Source organism: Strix uralensis, chromosome 13 (genome assembly GCF_047716275.1).
Source record: "Strix uralensis isolate ZFMK-TIS-50842 chromosome 13, bStrUra1, whole genome shotgun sequence".
In the NCBI taxonomy this organism is placed as follows: Eukaryota; Metazoa; Chordata; class Aves; order Strigiformes; family Strigidae; genus Strix; species Strix uralensis.
The window spans coordinates 20211421-20229894 of record NC_133984.1 but is presented as its reverse complement, the minus strand read 5'-3'; the positions used below and the strand labels follow the sequence as shown (position 1 = coordinate 20229894).

The 18474-nt window shown below is 39.0% G+C and overlaps 1 protein-coding gene across 3 annotated transcripts in view; it reads right to left on the bottom strand.

Moving 5' to 3' along the window:
• Positions 1 to 206: 206 nt before the first annotated feature.
• NRK (Nik related kinase) overlaps positions 207 to 18474 on the bottom strand; it is a 106039-nt gene continuing 87771 nt past the window's right edge. For all 3 annotated transcript variants that reach the window (XM_074882232.1, XM_074882233.1, XM_074882234.1), the window contains 5 exons: positions 18043 to 18143; positions 17367 to 17516; positions 13912 to 14071; positions 4789 to 4928; positions 207 to 3972 (listed from right to left, as the gene is read on the bottom strand). In XM_074882232.1, coding sequence (XP_074738333.1) covers positions 3889 to 3972; positions 4789 to 4928; positions 13912 to 14071; positions 17367 to 17516; positions 18043 to 18143 — 635 coding nt within the window. In that variant the 3' untranslated portion in view covers positions 207 to 3888. The remainder of the gene's footprint in view (positions 3973 to 4788; positions 4929 to 13911; positions 14072 to 17366; positions 17517 to 18042; positions 18144 to 18474) is intronic.

Below are 18474 nucleotides of genomic sequence, written 5' to 3'. Positions count from 1 at the left end.
CCCTTACTAGCACTCTGTCTAGGCTGAACTCTCCCACTGTCACCTCAACATCTTTATCCATGGCAAGGAAATATATTCATTTTGTCTCTATAGGCAGATGTAGATGTTTCCTTAGGGATACCGACTGGATTTAGAAAAAATAACAAAGCTTTCTATGATTTTTACAATAGGTTATGCCAATATAACAGAATTTTACAATCACACTATTAGTTTCAGAGTATTTTTTATTACTGTTTCAGTTGTACAATTTCAACATTAGAGAACAATACATAATGTACAGTACATAGCTTGCGTTGTTCCCAGGTTTTAAAGTCATGTGTCAAGGTTCAGGCTGCAGAATAGAGTTCACCATTCCTAAAATGAAAGCAGGCACATACCATACTATCTTGCTGCAGTGTTAGCACAATCTTGTTTGGCAAATGTAACGTTAGAAGCACCACCTGCCATTAGGCTACTGCATGTACCAGAGGATCACTAACATGGATTCTTAATGTTCTGCCCTTCTGTCCCTATAGCATTTGTTCACATCAAAGTGACATCACTAGAAAAACACATTTGTTAAGCAGTTTTCTCCTTGGTTTCGAAAGTCAGTGAAAGAGTACAGCTAGAGACACACCTCACAAAATGAAACTACAAATCTGATACACATCTTGCATAGTTAAATTTATGTCAGGATAAACATAGGTCTCTGGATTTTTTTTTTTTTCTTCCAGCCTTTCAGCTTTTGCTTTGAGCTGAAACAGTTATTCAGAACACTCATTCACTGTTCAGACCACGTGGTCACTCCAGATACTTTTCCATTTCTTTGGTTACCTTCTTTTCCTTAACATCTCTTAACCTTTTTTTATTCCTCCTACAGCAATACACAGTTCTAGACATCCACTCCCTCCCCTTTGGCTACTCCTATTTATTCAGCTTTTTCCTCCTCTTCAGTCACTTCCACTCTCTCCTGTTACTCTTGCCAACGTCTCTGGGCTCTTTCTCATCTGCAACCATTCTGATTTTCTCTTCATAAAGAGAAAATGTCACAGTTGTCTTGTTGCATCCAGTTGCTATTGCTATTTGCAATACCACTTCTAAATCCTTTAAAAACATTCACCTCTAAGGGCCTGATTCTTTCTATATTTACACATGGATGTAACCCCAATGATTCCAATGGTTTTACATGCAAAGTGACAGATAAAAATCCAACCCACTGCCTTGAATCATAGCTGCAAAGAAAAGAGAGCTAATAGGAAACAGAATGAAAAATTAAAATCTCAGTGTAGTAGTACACATTCCCTCTCTTGAAGTTGTGCTTTTTTCTCCCTCTTGGTATGAAGCTGAACATCTTCACAGTGTGTCAACTTACTGGCACACTTTTCTGTTACAATAATATTAAACAAGTCTGATCACATTTGCTTCTTTAATCTGTTGATGCAGGTTGTTCTAAATTCCCACTGTTCTCTGATGAATTCTTTTTAACTAGTGCCTAGCATCAGGAAAAAATCTGCCTCCTACCTGTTGACGCCAGAATGGGAGAGAAAAAATTCACATGCATCCCATGTAATGCAGAGGCTGCTGAGATAAGCACACTTTAAAGAACATCACAGGGCAGCCTGGATCACTGCCTACAGCATGAGCAGTTTTGCAAGCAAGTTTTGCACACCTACTGGGTACAAAATGAAAGCTGTTCTTTCTTCACAGTCAAAAGCAAGTAAGTTGTATTTCTGATGGTCTGCAAATTATTTTTTGCCTGTAATTGTAACTTTCATTTCTGTTTCTGTTACAGGTTTGGGTTTTGTTTTCTTGTTTTGGTGAAAGTTGAACAAAACAAGCCCAGCGTTCAGTAGCATAGGGAGCCAAGCCATGTTTTGTTCATTTGCCCCAGTCCTGGGCATTGGCAACAGGTAGGAACATGACTACAAATAGACAGAGACCTCCTGTTTTCACACAGCTCTGCCCGAGCACAGTACACCATTCAGATTTTAAGCCTGCACACAAGCTGATTACTTGCATGCATTAAGAACCACTTTGAGTATTTAACTGCACATATTTTTTAGTATGGCCTTAGGCTAATTTTTCTGTAAGTTAAAACATTTAAAAGGAAAATACTTCATAAAAAACACTATACATTTTGAGATAAGCTAGTGCTTGTGAAAAGTGCTAGGTTAATAACTTTGGAAAGTGCAGTCCTCCATATAGCCAAAGAACATAGACAGCAACAGTGCAGGCATCCCTGCTCTGCCTGCAGCAGATGAGGTGCCAACACGGGGAAGGCGGGGAGGGTGATTAGCCCCTAGGTTGATTCTCTGCTGACATACACAAGGATACCAGTTCTGGAGCTGATGGTTGCAGTCTGAGCACCTGTCAGTCACAGCATGACTGCTAACACTAACCTAACCTGACATACTGTACAAAACAGCTACCAGTTTTAACAACTTTATTACTCCCCTTCTTAGTCAACTTTGAATCATCATCCTTGAGGTAGACTACCAGATATTCCAACATACTTTCCCTGCACCTTTCAGTATCGCCTATTTCAAGTAAAAAATAGCTATTTTCAAACACTGTAGCTAGCGATTTCGCTTTTGCCTACTGCATCATCCATACTGTATCATGTCTGGAATGAGCTCTTCTGTATTACATTTGATGCTTTACATTTTCAAAGCACATCCAAAAATCAGCTAAATGAGGATTGCATTAAACTCTACAATTTAATCATAGTATATGATTATATATAGTATATATATATTATATCTGTATAGTTTTATGGCCAAGTTACAAGCCCCTGAGAACAGAGTTTATGCAGAAACACTGGCACCAATAACACTAGTGGATGCAGCTTTATTTAGATGTAATTAGCATAGAAAGCACCTGAAATTATTTATATTTTCTATTTATAATAGATTAACTCTTTGGATATTTTCATAACTATATTAAGAATACATTTGTTAATCTTAACATCCATTGTGGGAAGATTATATTTACACACAAATACATGAAGACTTGATGCCGAAAGAGCAAGAAGGGAAGAAAAGAAGGTGCCTGATTCCTGTGCCCTTATATACATGGGTAGTGCCTTTAAATCAACTCATATGAGTATGGGTCTTGTGTCTGAATAGGTGTTACAGGTTCAGGTCCATAATGCTTTATGCATATATGATTTTGAAAAACTACTATTTAAACTATTTTTACAAATACAGTCTACAGTAACTGTGTCTACGGGCTCAGGCATCCAGCCCTGAGAGAAACATGAAGTCTGTCCCCTGCGTTTTGTAAAATCTACCAGATGGGGCACATGTCTAGAAGTAGCTGCTTTTACAACTCCGCAGTGAAATGCTCCTGTCTGCCTCGCACAGGATACTATGGTCCCTCAAGCCTCCCAGTCTGCGCTGGGCCCCATCAGGAACAGTTGCTCTTTCACTGATTGTAAGACTTGGACAAGTGAGTCTTGGCGAAACAGTAACAGCTTGCTTAAAATGCAAAACAAGCCAAAACCCAATTCAAAATAAAGTAGATTCCAACTTGTCACCCACCTTGTTTGTGTTTTTATATCTACCTACAGATGTTGCTGTCCAAAAAAGAAGGAGACTTCAGTTCAAGGTAACAACATTACATCATTTGTGAAAATGAAACCGTACACTTTTCAGAGTACAGGAGCTTCTTATATTGGCTACATTCTTCATTAAAGTTCTTCTCTCCTAACACTGTGAATACAACTTGGTTTGCAACATATTTCAGAAGACAAACTAAACATGTTTGCAATACTTTGACAAGAAAATGGAATTCTTTCCAAACTTGACAAAATTTTTGTAGGTAAAAAGTGCAAATTTGTGTATATTACCTCTAAGCATTTTACACTGCTACCTACAGGGACTTTCAAAGCATCCTTCATTTTGATGTGATTTACCAGTTGAATAATACATTTTGACCAAGAGTCATAAAGTATATTTGACTGCTGCCTCCTGACTGTACAGATGCAAAGAACACCTTGAAAGGGAAAAAAAAAGAAAAGAAGCTACTGTCAGTTTACATTTATGAGAAGATTTTTATCTATACAGGAAATCTGAGAGAATGCCACAGTCCCAAATACAAACATATATATATATCACAATTTAATTTTAATCCCATGAGAAACTTTTTAAAGTGAAATGGTGCTTGTGGTACAACTGGGATATGTTTTTTTTGTATATTTTTTTTCCTATTTGGAAAGGCACAAGAGAATATTTTAAAATAATTAATTAATCCAAACAGTTTTGGGGCCCCAGTTTTCTAAATATGTCAGTGGGACTAAGGAGATTTCACAGAACATCTATCAAGAACTGCTATATGCAGGAAATCATACTTGATTATCCATACTCTAGTGCCTGCAATATCTCAAATATTAGAATGTTGGGTTTTTTTCCCCATGATGGCTGCTCTGAATTGCCTGTAATTTCAGAAGCCCAGGAGAGGCAGTCCTGTAGTTGGGCATTATCAGGGCTGGCTCACTAGCCCTCCCCACTCGACCTGTGGTGCTGGAGTCTGGCCAGTTAGCAATGTCTGTACTTGTTATCACCTCTGAAATCAGTTAAGGCTGGGTGGAATAGGAGTTACAACAGAGCTGGCTGAAGTAGGGTGGTGTGAAAGTGTGGAATATCCGTAGGGAGTGCTTTGTGGGGTCAGTGACTACATTTGCTTTGAATGGGGAAGTTATACTAAGGTAAGAAATAATCAATATAAACCCAAAGTTATAAAGATTAAATGGTGTCACAGTCAACTATTACTCATTTTTGCTAAATCACCACACTGTAATCATCTCTGTACCTTGTCATTTCTTTCACATAGAAATTTTAGCTTCTGTGCTTTCTTGTGCATAAATACTCCTTCCAGATTTCCTGTTTCCACTGAGCGTAGTTCAATCGCCTTCTCTCCCCAGCCCATGACCTGATTAGACTGAAGATAAGCTTAAAGGAAAAAAAAAAGATTTGATGCCATTTAACAGCTGAAAGACTGATTCTTGCCTCATTTATGTTAATATGAATCTGAAACATTTGTCTATGATAACAATATATTCTGAGTTATTTATATTTTAAGTTTACACAAAAAGCCTTGTGAACAGTAACTAAATTTCAGTTTTTCCTCTCAGACTTATTTTGGACTCTAGACATAAATCTTAAGTATGCTACTATTCTTATATTTTAGAATTACAGAAGGCGGGAGGAAACCTCTGAAGGGCATCTTGTTTAACCCCCGCCCCCAAAGCAGGGCCAAATGAGCCAAGGTTACCCGGGACCTTGTCCAGACATGTTTTGATGGATATTTCACAAACTCTCTGAGCCCTGCTGCAACGCATCATTACTTTCAAGGTTAAAAATTTCTTCCTAATACCTAGTTGGAATTTCTGTTGATGCAACTTGTGCCCATTTTTGCCTCTCATCCTTTCACCATATATGTCCAAGAAAAGTCTTGACTCTGTCTTCTCTATACCCTCCCATTAGGAAGTCGGGTTTGTATTTACTACCAAGTTCAGCTGAGTCTGAAACCTAAATACTTTTGAGTCTGAGACTATGGCATGATTTATTTGGTGTCCTTATCTATTGTCTTCCCATCACTGGTTAAATGCAGTATCTCCAAAACCGAAAGAAGATTCCAGCACTGTGGAAGCTTACTATGTTACTCTCTTTAAATCTGGTGATTCGACAAGAAATCAGAATAGTGATGAAGGAGTTAACACCACAGATGGCAAATTAGGCACAGTTTCAATGAAAGCCCTCTGATTAGCACGTGTATAGGCTTGCAAGGTAAAAACACATTATTTATGCTCTAATGATAGTCAATGCTCAGAAAATGTTCTTCTTGCTTGACTATGAACTGTTACTTCATTAGTCCAAGAATTCTGGTGCTCTGAAATGATGTAGAGGGAATGTGTGCATTTGACTGGTTTTTAGCTTCAGTGGACAGTGCTTGCCTGCCCTACATTATTAGAGCAAACAATGTCTGGTCCTTAAAACCTTCCATGTTGATTTAGGTTTCTGTCTAAAAACTAAGCTTCCAGTACACACTGATACAGGAAGCAAGAGTCTGCGATCCTACTTTAGAAGGACAGCAGAAAACAAAGGCAGTACGCCTGAGTGACTGTACATCCTTCTTCTAGCAGCTGTTGATTTAATATTAACTTGGAATCCTTGCTTTATAATTCTGGTCAGAACAAGTGTATGAAAATTATGCCTCCTTGGAAATGTGTGTGGTTTGGCTACAATGTGATTTTAGTTCCCTCAAAGTCTACAAATTTCCCCTAAATCTGTTTAGTATACTTTCAGTTATTCTTTGTTCACACTGAAGGCTTCCCTGCCACTAGAGCTGAGAGCAAGAAAATTCTTTCCCAGTATTCCAGCCATGTGGAAAGAGGAAGAAACCATCCTGTTTGAAAAGCAAACCAGCAGTGAGCAACTGAGTGGGAGGAGTGGGGGGAAGGGTATTTTCTAAAAATCAAACACCTGAAATCAATACATTCTAAAATTTTCCCTTATGCTTCAGTTCCTAGGCTGCACAACAGGGCACCCCTGCTACAGGCTGTGAAGAAGACTGTCATTAACATTTCTGAATCACGGCAGAAGTAGCACGATCAGCACCAGGGCAGCACCCACGCACTGCGCAGTTAGTATCTAAAAAGGTAGGCCCAGACCACACTTAGAGTGAAGAAGATAAAAATGATACAATACTCAAACATTTGCTATTTTTCATAACAGCCAACACCACATCATTAACCTTCTCAAACTTCGCTTTTGAACACAGCAGAGACAAAGGCACGCTATGGTTCTGGGGGGTGGGACAGCGAGGCAGGTGCCTATACACAGACAACATGAAAGCATTCTATGGCTACATTGTTTACTATAGGTCATGTATATTGGGCATAAGCAATCCAGGAGGGTGCTGAGACACAGGCACAGGTTGCCCAGAGAAGCTGTGGCTGGCCCCTCCCTGGAAGGGTTCAAGGCCAGGCTGGACGGGGCTTTGAGCAACCTGGGCTAGTGGAAGGTGTCCCTGCCCATGGCAGGGGGGTTGGAACTAGATGAGCTTTAAGGTCCCTTCCAACCCAAAGCATTCTAGGATTCTGTGATAAAGGTCCAGCAACAAAGACCTAATCCACTCATAAGTCTCCTTATCTTTTCCACCACATGAAATCTGTGCTCGAGCTGGCAGTATGCTCTGTCTGTATCAGCTATATCTGCCTTTGGCAGGTTTCAATTTGATAGCATCCTTGCAGCTCTCAGTGACAGCCCAATTAGGCTCTGTTGCAGCCTCTAGATCATGCAGGATAGAAAGCCCTAGATTTCTGGACCACTACTGCTACGTTCAGAAGAGACCTGCTCTCCAAGCAGTATTACAGTAGGAACATAATAAAACAGATAGACCAAGTTCAGCCACTGATGCTCTGCTGGCCAGCCAATATACTAAGAACTTGTCAACTGACAATGGCAAATTTCAGTTCAAGTAGCACAAAAACTCATTCTTGTAGCAGAATCAAAAAGTTCTTTTTCAAATTGCATCTGTGGAATAACATGCCAAAAAAAAGGCTCCATTATACCATTTGTGGGCTTGTCCAATTATAAGGATTTATCTATACATGGAAATCAATTTGGAGGATAGCAGGCTGTGAATTCAAAGGTCAGTACTGAGTCTTGATAATCTTCCCATGTGGGAGCACTTACACAGTTTCATGTGAAACAAATTGAGAACAGATTAGATACTCAGCATAAAGTTGTCTTATTCTGAAACAAAAGCTCCTGTACATGAGCAACTTAGGATATAGTTAAATTTTGAGTCCACCTTCCACCTCAACAAGCTTTAGATAAGAATATCCTATGCTTCCCGCTGGCAACATATAAGGGTGTTTATATTGCACACAATGCAAGACTGTACTGGTTTCTAGCAACCCTAGACCTGGACAGCCACTCTGGTCCTTTGGACAGTAGCTCAGCAGAAAAGGCACATACTGACTCAGACTGATGTGCCAATATTGCTTAATGTGCTGGAACAAAGTTATTCAGAGTTCCCTGAAGCCACCCTGCTTCACCGAGATTACTGCCTATCTTACAAGGCCTACATTTGTGCAGGAGCTGTGGTTTTTGTTACACCGTTTACACCAGCGTTACTCCCTCGGCATCAAAGGATATATGGTGTAAAGTTAGTATAGCAAAGTGAGCTGAAAATCAGTTTTTTATCATCGAGTAGAGCCCCCATTCAGGGAAGCGACTGCTTCAGGGGGAAATGGTTGAGAGAGATGGGAAAGGTGAAAGAAATTACTGAGCCATATTGGATCCATTACTTTCTTCGAAGTGTCACTGACAGGAGCTAATGATCTCAGTCTCACCACAGTAGCATACTCAGTCTGAATGAGACAAGTGCACTTGGTACCACACAACCCAGGTACTGCTACAATCTCACTTCTCAACTTTCCTTTTTTAAACTCTTTCCCTTCAAAAATCCCTTTTCTGATCTCATGTACTGAATTTGGCTCACTGCCATAAGCAGTTATTCCCAACTGAGCTCTGCATGAGAGCAGAATCAGGCCAGCTTTTAGCAAAATATCATAAAATTGGGCTTTTCTGATTAGTGTTACAGAAATAGGGCAGGAAAGGGCCTTAATGCACCTTTTCTTCCATCCGTATCTCTGTACATCAGTATCACTTCTGACAGTTGTTTGTCTAACCTGACCTTGAAGACCTCTAGTGATGGAGACTCCAAAAATTCCCCAGGCAACTGATTCCAAATGATCCAAAAAGTTTGAAATGAACAAACTGAACATGAATTTAAAAAGTCTGACCCACTTTTGCATGCCCGAGTCATGATATCAAACTCCATTTCACAGGGTAAAAGAGAGTGTACGCTGCTTTACTGAATCCCTTTTCAGAGACAATCAATATGTATGTAGGTGAAATTCAATGCAAAAAAGCTACTGATTTTTGCTTTTGTATACATGTTTGAGAAAATAGCTTCAGGCAAGCATGCAGCTGGGCACAAACATTGAAAGGAGACTGTCCAGTGATGATGTTGCTGACAGTAAAAGATAAAGACAGTAAAAGATACCAGCTATTAGACTATACAGCTCTTTCTACAGAAGCCTTCTTTGGCCCTTCAGTCAAACCCAGTATGCTTCAGGAAATTGCGACTTTTATTGGTTCCCCACTCTTTAAGCAAAGTATGTTTATTTATTTATTTGCAGACAAATGGAAGGGAGACACACATGTTGAGGATTGGGAATGGCAATAACCCACAGACACACCAACAGTGTCCTGTAATGTAGCAAAGCTCATTCCCTCTGAAACCCAGCCTCAAGCTCTCCAGCGATGCTGCTGATCACTGATTAGGGACTGATTAGCTACTTGCTTGTACTTCTGTCTGCTGCCCATGCAACTTACTGTCCCCAAAGCTAAGCAATTTTGGGTAGGAAAAATGAGGGAGGAGTCAGTAACTTCTCTTGTGCAGTTTTGTTAAATAGTTTTACTGCCATTATTTATGTTACCTGGATAGAAGTGGGTATTTTTCTTCCTCCAGTCACAGCTGTGGAGAACTTTTACTAAATGAGAGAGGCTAGAGAGCCAAAATCAAGGAGAAAAACCTAAGGCAATGGACAAATTAAGGAATTGGCCATGGAAGGCAGGTGTTTTTCTGCTGTATGTTTTGGTTAGATTGTACTGGACAAAGGGCTAACACGTACACTTCCCTAACCACCCTTAAGCAAGCTAAGAATAAATTTATGTCTAAATCTTTTTTTTTTTTTTCCCTAAACATGTATGTTTCTATGCATCTCTGTTCCAAAGCTTCTCTGCCCCTCTTTGTTGCTCACTCCTCTGTAATTATTCCAGTAGAACTGATAACCTAACCCAGAAATGTATCTGGGGTGACAGTTTGCTTGTTCGAATGCTTTTTGCTGTTTCCTGGGGAAAAAGTCTGCAGGAGATCTGACCAACAAGAATCATGCAGATATGAGCAGGCATTTTCTGTGCATGAGCTGGACAGCAGCTGTTTCAAGAACTGGTGAGTATGCTGATAGAGCACTGAGGCAGTAATTCAGCCAGCTTTTGGTAATGCTGTTTCTCTACATAACATCCTTTTTGCTTCTAATATGTACACAGCAAAGGAAATAAGGACTTTTATTGGTTTCCTACTCTTGGAATATCCAGTTTTGTGCCAACCCTCTAAGACTACATACTGTAAATAATTCATTACTCACACAAAAGGGCAAAAGTGTTTCCAAATCTTATTAACTTGATGTTTCTTAATCCCTTTTTTAATCCTGTTTTATAGAAAGAAAATATTACAGCTATATTTGTATTTAGCCCTACATATGTGAAATATCTTTCAGATTAAATATAACATAGTACTTCTACAATTTTAATTTCCCATGGGATTTGGGTTTCTTCTCCCCATTTTCTTATTTACAGAATGGTCACAGAGGTCCCAACTTAAAGACTATGACAGTAAGCTATATTTAGATTCCCTGCCCTAAATCCATCAATTATAATACAAACTATTCTTTATTTTTTGTAGTCCAGGTATTCTCACCAACTAAAAAAAGTTTTCTTTCAAAATAATTGTTTAAAGAAATCAAGAATTGAACAAAGGATGACTAGAGAGAACCCTGAGGTTAACATAAGATCCTTCTGTCTCTGAAACACAGAGTGAAAATTTTGAGATAATCTCACATAGACTTTAGGAGTTCTGAAATAGGTCTGCAAATTTCATGAAAATGAGATCTCTTATGAAACACTTAAGTTCCCCCTAAATTTGGCCATGCAAATACCACAGTTATTCATACTTCCCTTGTAATAGTTAATGTTTTTGTCTGGAGCTAAGAATTTCAAAGGAACAAGAAAATGAATAGGAGCTAGTGGGAAACAGTCATTAAAATAATAGTTAACAGAGCTCTTTGTTTAAAGTTTGAGTTGTGTGCTGAGTTATAGGTTGGGTTCATTTGCTTTTAGTGGAAATATGATTCCAGTCAGAAGTCAAATTAATTTTGTACCACATCACAAAGATTGACAATTTCTGTTCTAAAGAAATCCATTTCTGAGATACCAGAAGAGCTGCAGCAGCAGCAGAAACACAAGCGTTCTCAAGATAACGTATTGGGAAATCTTAAAATGACAACTGAGAGGGGCTGTTTGGAGACTTCCCTCCTTCAGCTGTGGAATCTGCAGAAGTATAAACAATGAAAGAGGTAGATGGAGACAGACACCTTTCCTTCCAGAGAAAGCCTACAGTCTTGCTTTCTGAACACTGGGAGAAGTTCTAAAAAGAGCTAGCTGTTTACACAGCTCTGCTAAGCTTACCATCCAAAACATTTCATCTAACTCACCCTCTGCTTCCTCAGCAGGATGTTTGATATACCTGTCCTATCTCCCTGTCCCTGGATGGGCACCACCTTCCCATCTGGTGGTGCCCATTTCTCTAGACTGGCTACAGAGAAAATCTAAACTATTCACATAGACGAGACTCCTATAATATAGGAGTCCTATAACTTCTATATAATAAAATTCAGCAGCCAGGATGCCACCCTCAGAAGCATTTTCTCCATCCTCTTCCTATTTAACCGCCCTAAAATACTGTAACAAAAATGCTTAGGCAATTTCATACTGATAGCTTTCCATGCAAATTATTATCATTAGCAGTGTGCTGAAGAACAGGAGAAATAGCTGCATAAGCACGTGGAAAGGCGAATGTCCAAATGGCATTCCTTCTATTAAGATGTAACCAACCTTGAGAAATTGAGAATATCATGCCTAGCCAGATGCATAGTGAAGGATGTTTTAAATCAGAGTAATTAACTGGCAAAAAAGATCACATTCAGCTGGTCCAAGGTGGTGAAGCTTTATTCACTTTAATGCCAGCTGGGTACACGCATGGAAATTTTTACTGAGCTTAAGGCAGTGTGATTTCTGGGCTACAAGAATGCTTTACAAACCTCTCTCCCATATCTGTGGGTTTGATGATTCAGTACTTTCAGCAACATTAGGAAGAAAGACTTAAGGTCTCTGGTCCACTTCTGAGGCATTTCTGCAAACTCGATCTAGATTAAGCGAAAAAGCTTTGAGAGCAATCAATGCCCAGTGACACAAACTGCAAATTTTCAAGCAGGAGTCATAGATCTGTGCGACTCTTCTTGCAATATGCCCCTTTCTGAAGCAGGATGTAAGAAAGCCCTTTTTTCCTTATGTATCATCTGTCTTTGAAACACATTAACTCTCTCGTAACAGTGACTCTTTAGGACACAGCATATAGTAAGAATAATACAACTAGAAAAGCCTGTAATAGTTGCAAATAACATTCACGGTTTAAAAAGTATTAAACATGAGATCAGGGTTAATCTCTGGCAGGACACTTATATAAATGCAGCTGATTTTGAAATTGTTTCTTCCCAAGACAGGAAAAAGGAGTTCTAACCAATGAAGTACATGTGCAAAAACAAAGGAAGGTTTAAATATTTCTGAAAATCATATATGCACACCATAAGGTGGATAAGACTTTACAGTTTGAAGAAAATGTTCATGTTAAGTAAGCTTGCTACTTTTAGTAAGGCCTAAGGAAGCACGTCCCGTAACGACATGCTTCTTGAAAGCTTCTGTCTCCTGCAGATAGCATTCGTCAGTGCAGGTTCCAATTATGTTCAGTATTTCTCATTAGAACTCGTCTTACCCTGGCTGAGTAATTGGTTTTTGATTATTGATTATTTCTTATGGTGTTTCTAACATTAATTCAGAGGGGATGTAAAACTTCAACATCAAAGACCATTAGATGTTCCTATGAAAAATGGAGAATTCATACATTTTAATTACGCCCTGTAGCTCTGAATAAGGACTGAAAATTGGAGATGGGGCTATTCAGTGAAGGGAAGGAAACACTATATAGTTAGCTCATTACCTTATACCTGGTTTTGAAACTGAAGCAGTTTTGTTGCTGAATTTTATTGAAACAGTTCCAAAAATAATTGTCTTGTAGCAATTTGTGTTCCAGAGGTGGGCTTCTTGCCGTCAGTACTGTTGAAAACCCTCTACAACGTCAAACCTGGAATTTACTCAAGAGTTATTCCACTAATTTTAATGGACTTCTCCTAAAACTACCCAGCTAGAAGTGAAAGGAGAAAGGTAAACATCCTCAATTTTTCACTGTGGCATCCAGTTTCTGCCAAGTTAATAATACGCTTTTGTACAATCTAAGTGTCTTGGGCTTTTTTTGTTTGTTGTTTGTTGGTATGTTTGTTTTAAGATGCAGGAGTAAGCCAGAAAAGAAATTAAAAGCAACAAATAATAAAAACAGAAATCTGCCTGTGTTGTTCTTGGTTTTCCCCACACTGTTAACTTGAAGCCCTTTAGGGAAGGTGAAACAAACAGCTGTCCTGGCTACAATGCAATCAGAATCTCCTCCTGCAAAGCCAACTGCAAGCACGGAGAGAACGAGAATCTATTAGAAATACTGTGTGCTGGCAGCACTGTGAATTTAAAGTGATAAAATTAAGGGGCCATTTGACAGCAGTTACAGACCTCTTCGGTAACTGACCTCTCTATTGTCGTGAATTTTTACATAAAACGCTATGGGCTGTGAACAATCAAAGCAGGAAACAAGAGCACCTTTCTTCCCCTCTGTAATTCACGGAATTCTCCCTGTGAAAACTGGTGGTACGCTGCATCCTCAGTCAAGGTATGATGCAAGAAACAGTGAGACAAGAACCCAAACTCTGTGATCCAAATGTGAAGACCCTATTGCAATCACTGGCTGTCTCAACACAAACATACATAAATCTGTTTACTCTTTACACATCTGGATCGTTCAGAAGTTGCTTTATGTGCCACACAACCACTTTCATATGGATACAAACCTCATAAAGAAGTCAGGCTTCATGCAGCAGAATCCTGTATTTAATAAAGTGCTATTTTTCATACGTACCTACAGATGCTGGCATTTCTCCCCACTGTAAAACAGTCTCCTTTGTGAAATGCCCATATATATCAATGTAGATGCCTTCATCTTCATAGGTGAGTAAAAGCTCCATTCCGCTGGTGTTCGGGAGGATGATAATGGCATGTGGGCGAATAGTCCCCTGGATCTAGAATCATATTTTACTAAGATTTAGATCAGAAAACGGACTGCAATTTTAGTGACTACATCAATCTAACTAGCTTGGCAGAGCAATAAAAGGAACTAGCTCATGGCTCATGGAAAGTGAAAGAAACGCCTGTTTTCAGAAAGGCAGTTTGCTAGTTTGCTGGCCTCTGAAACAGGCTTTCTCCCCTCCTCCCCCCCCCGCTTTGAATATGACAGCAGGTTTGCAAACAAATCAACGTTCAATATTTCACTTTATATTTACCAGTATTAATTGGTTTCAAGAAGCCATGGAGCCACTGAGACACAATAATATTTACTTACTCACTCACAAAACACTTGCATTATATAAATAGAAGAAAGGTGAAATAAATTGGAATTCACAGTTATTTCAGGAGATGAAGGACAAAAGCTTCCACATTCCAGGAACTCAGTGCTTTCACTTTCCATGATATTTCCCTATCCCCCCTCACAAGCTAAACCCTGTAAATTCAACAATATTTACAGCAAGTTGAAAAGTTAACCTGGACCTTTCAAATATAAGCTACTCTGTGTCCTTCCCTTCCCACAGCCTTCATTAACAATAGTTCCCCATTTAACGCTGTTCAGCACACATTTTTTCTGCATGCTACAGGAACAGTGCATTTCACTGACACAAATTATTTTAACAGCTGTTCAACGCACTAGAATCTCTCCCAGAAGCCAACATGTCCCAAGTGAAAAAGTCTAAGTATACAACCATGAAGGTGGGGTTTTATGAAAGCGTTTTTGAAAGAAAGAGGACAGCCTTAAAAAACAACAAAGCATTTCCTTGTTTAAAAGCAGTACTCAGGACGTTAAACAGTAAATTAAACCACTACAATTAATATTTTTATAGGAAGGATGACTGGAGTTTCTACATCATTTTCACAAGCCAGCAACACACAGATCTTTTTTTTCTTCAAGCACATACATTTATGCACACCGCAAGGGCACAATGAACAGTAAAAGAAGCACTGAAGCTGTACTTGCCAAACTGAATACACTCAGGCCAACCACTTGACTCCGTGCCTCCGCAACAACTATCCGTAACACTAGAACGGGTATCCAGAGCCGCAGAGCAATTTTAATGCGTTGCCTTGGTACTCGCATGAGCGATCGAAGCAGGTAAGAGATGAAGAAAGAGGTGGGGAACCAGGAAAAGAGGCTACCAGAAAGCAAGAGTATCTAAAGTCAGCCTGTTAAAAGTCTGGTCTGTTGCCACCACAAAGCTCCTTGAGAGAATTATCCGATTCTAGCAGATGCTCTTTAAAATAATAAAATACCAAAAAAAAGATAGAGCCACCGCAGCAGCAGATTTATTTCAGGTCTAAGACTCTAAGGGAAAAAATATTTTTAGTACACGCTAACTTTTGGTTAAAGAACACACTCAAATGGAGTCAGCCTTAAAGGTGCCCCAAATATTCAGGACAGTCACCTGGGAAATCTCTCTCATCAGGTACATAATTATATTTGCAGCCTGTTGAAAAAATAAAGCCTCTAAGAAGGTTCACTTTTTTCTTTGCCTGTCTTATCTTGGGCAATTATGCTAATGATCTTTTTGACAAGTCATTATTCACCTTGCTTAGCAACCAGCTTCCAGGGATGGTATGCAGGCATCACACTTAGATTTATAAACTGATGTGAATTTTTCATAGTTGCATAGTTAACAAAGCTATTAATTGTCAGATTAAATAAACCCTCTAACAGAACAAACATTAAGTCCCTTAAAAAACCCCGACACAGAAATAAACAGTACAAGCTTTTAGCAGGTGATTTGTTTGTTCTGGACAGCTAGAAAAGTTACTTTCTAATTAAGAGAAGTTTAGAAACTTGACAGCCATCCTCAAACATTGTGTCCATCAGAAACACAGGTTTGACAGAATTTGAAGGCAGAATTTCCATGAGCCACTTGTCAGGGCAGCAGAGCGATCAAGTGGCTTGCACGGGAGGCATGGGTTTTCATTTGGTTTGAAAACATGGGGCTGAGAGTGGAGAAAAAGAAGTTTAAAAAAATAAAAAAATAAAAGGGTTCAAGGCACAGGCTGCAACATGCAGATCTGGGATGAGATTTCTTCAGACCTCCTGAGCGTAACTTTGGGACACTGCCTTGGGATACAAGGCGGCCATGGCACCCGATGAGCTAACCCTCTGCCCCTGTGGAGCTCTGTTGACTTCAGGGAGGTTTTCAAGTGTGCACAGAAGTTTCCTTGCCAGAAGCCTCCCATTAGACTGGAACCATGGCAACCTGCTAGTTTTCTGGACCTAAGCCCCCAAGTTTCTCTGGCTTTTGGGACTCACAGCTTTGAAAAGAACTATCTAGAATAGCTAAAAAATAAGCAAACAAACAAAAAGATTAAAACCATAGCACAGACTTCATATTGGACAGCCCCATGCCAGTCATTCACTTCTGCAGGGCAATTACTTTGCTGTTATCTGAGTTTAAGCAGGAATTTAGTGACCACCATCACCTCAATGAACAGATGCACAATGCAGTATGTACACATCAACCTGCAATCAACATCCTCATGCCAACTTCTTGACAATCTAATGAGAAAATCCTGAGGAAAATTCTTTTGAATTTAAGGACTGATTTCACAGGCAACTGAATGGTAAGAAGGCCAGCAAATTTATTTAGACTGGAAGTCGGGTTTCTGCAAAGTCATGACTGAAAGGCAAAACACATTTTGCACACAGAGCCTGGACCTGTAATCACGTGAAACAAATGCAACTTTGCTTCATGTTGAAGAAATCTGGATTATGCACGGGTTCACATGTATACCTGGATCCTCTAGCTACAGGTACTCATTCGTGCAAAGGTAGCATGCTTGCAGTGGATCAAGATTAATATATGTTTCAATGGTCTTTGCAATCCAGGCCAAATTTCAGCTCAATTCAATGATAATTTAATCAGCTTGTCAGCAAGATTGAAAAGCACAGTGGCAGATTGTAAAAGTCACCTAATTCATGTAGATATTATTGTGTCTTTGATTGCTTAAGAAGTCCTAAATTTCCAGGATAAATCAATTAAAAATAGTACTGTCCATATAACAGGCTTTCTGACATTAAACCATTAAAACTGATATTCTAAATATGATAAAAGCCTTTTAACAGAACTTTAGTGTTATAAAAGTATGTGAAAAGTGGTTTTCTATTAGCTGCCATACAGTAATTATTCTCTTACCCTGACTTTTGAAATACAGCACAACTCTTAACCTGATCATCATCAATATACAACTCAAAGAACAGAGGCATTTACGTAATTTTTTGGAGTATCTTACGTGTGTTGGAAGGTACAGGTCATACACGGATCCAGAGTCCACATCAATAGCGTGAAAACCTACTAGTGAACCATATATGACTTTTAATCTTTGTCCATTTTCAACGGTCAGGTCAACTGACAGTGGTTTGTGATGAAGTGAGGTAAAGGACTGGAAAAAGAAAAATACACTATGTAACACAAACAAGCTGTTGGTTTACAGATCTACATATATGGTCTTAAGAATTTTCAAAACTCAAAAGTTAGACTGCTGTTTTTGTTAAATAGTTTGTTACATTTAAGGAGCTAAGTATCCACCACCCACTGAGTTGCAAGGAGTGCTGGATAATTCGCTTGTGTTTTCAAAAAAATCCACATTCTAGAAACCGACTAGGCAAAAATTAGGCTGAGTACCATTCATGTTCGATTTCCTCCTCTTTTGAGGGAAATCAGCATCAACTTTGTTAACTCAAATGTACGTTCTGGCACAGCACTGAAACATGTTATTCACATCTAACAGAATGTGCCAGTTTTATGCCGGTCATCTCCAATGTATGTCAAAAGAGCTACATTTTCTTTAAAAAGAATACTCATTTTATCTTTAACTAGAAATAGATGTTATACAAAGCAACAAAAGCAAAAGCGAAGAGTAGATGAGAGACACTGATACATCTGAACCAAAGTGAAGTTTCACTTACCTTAAAAGCCATGAATTTGTGATAAGGCTTTGGAGCCCAAGCATAAACCTCCACTGAGTTTTTCAAAGCAATTACAAGGAATTTGATTCTCTCATATTTTACTGTAATACAAGAAGAACAATTCCTTAGGTATCAGACAGACACTTAAATCAAAGACCTTCTCATCACATGAAATAATTTCAATGGACTACTTGTAGAAGTAGACATTATCCAGCAAGGGAAACTAATGGGTTCTGGACATCAATGATACTAAACATTGATGTCAATGACAATACCTTGACTGAAAACCTGTAGTTCATTTATTTTCAGTAAAGCCAGATGACTGTTAACAATATTTATATATTGCTTTTCATACATCGATGGGGGGGAAAAAAAAAAACAAAACACACCCTTAAAAAAAATCTTACTTGTCACAAAAAAAGGTCTTGACCC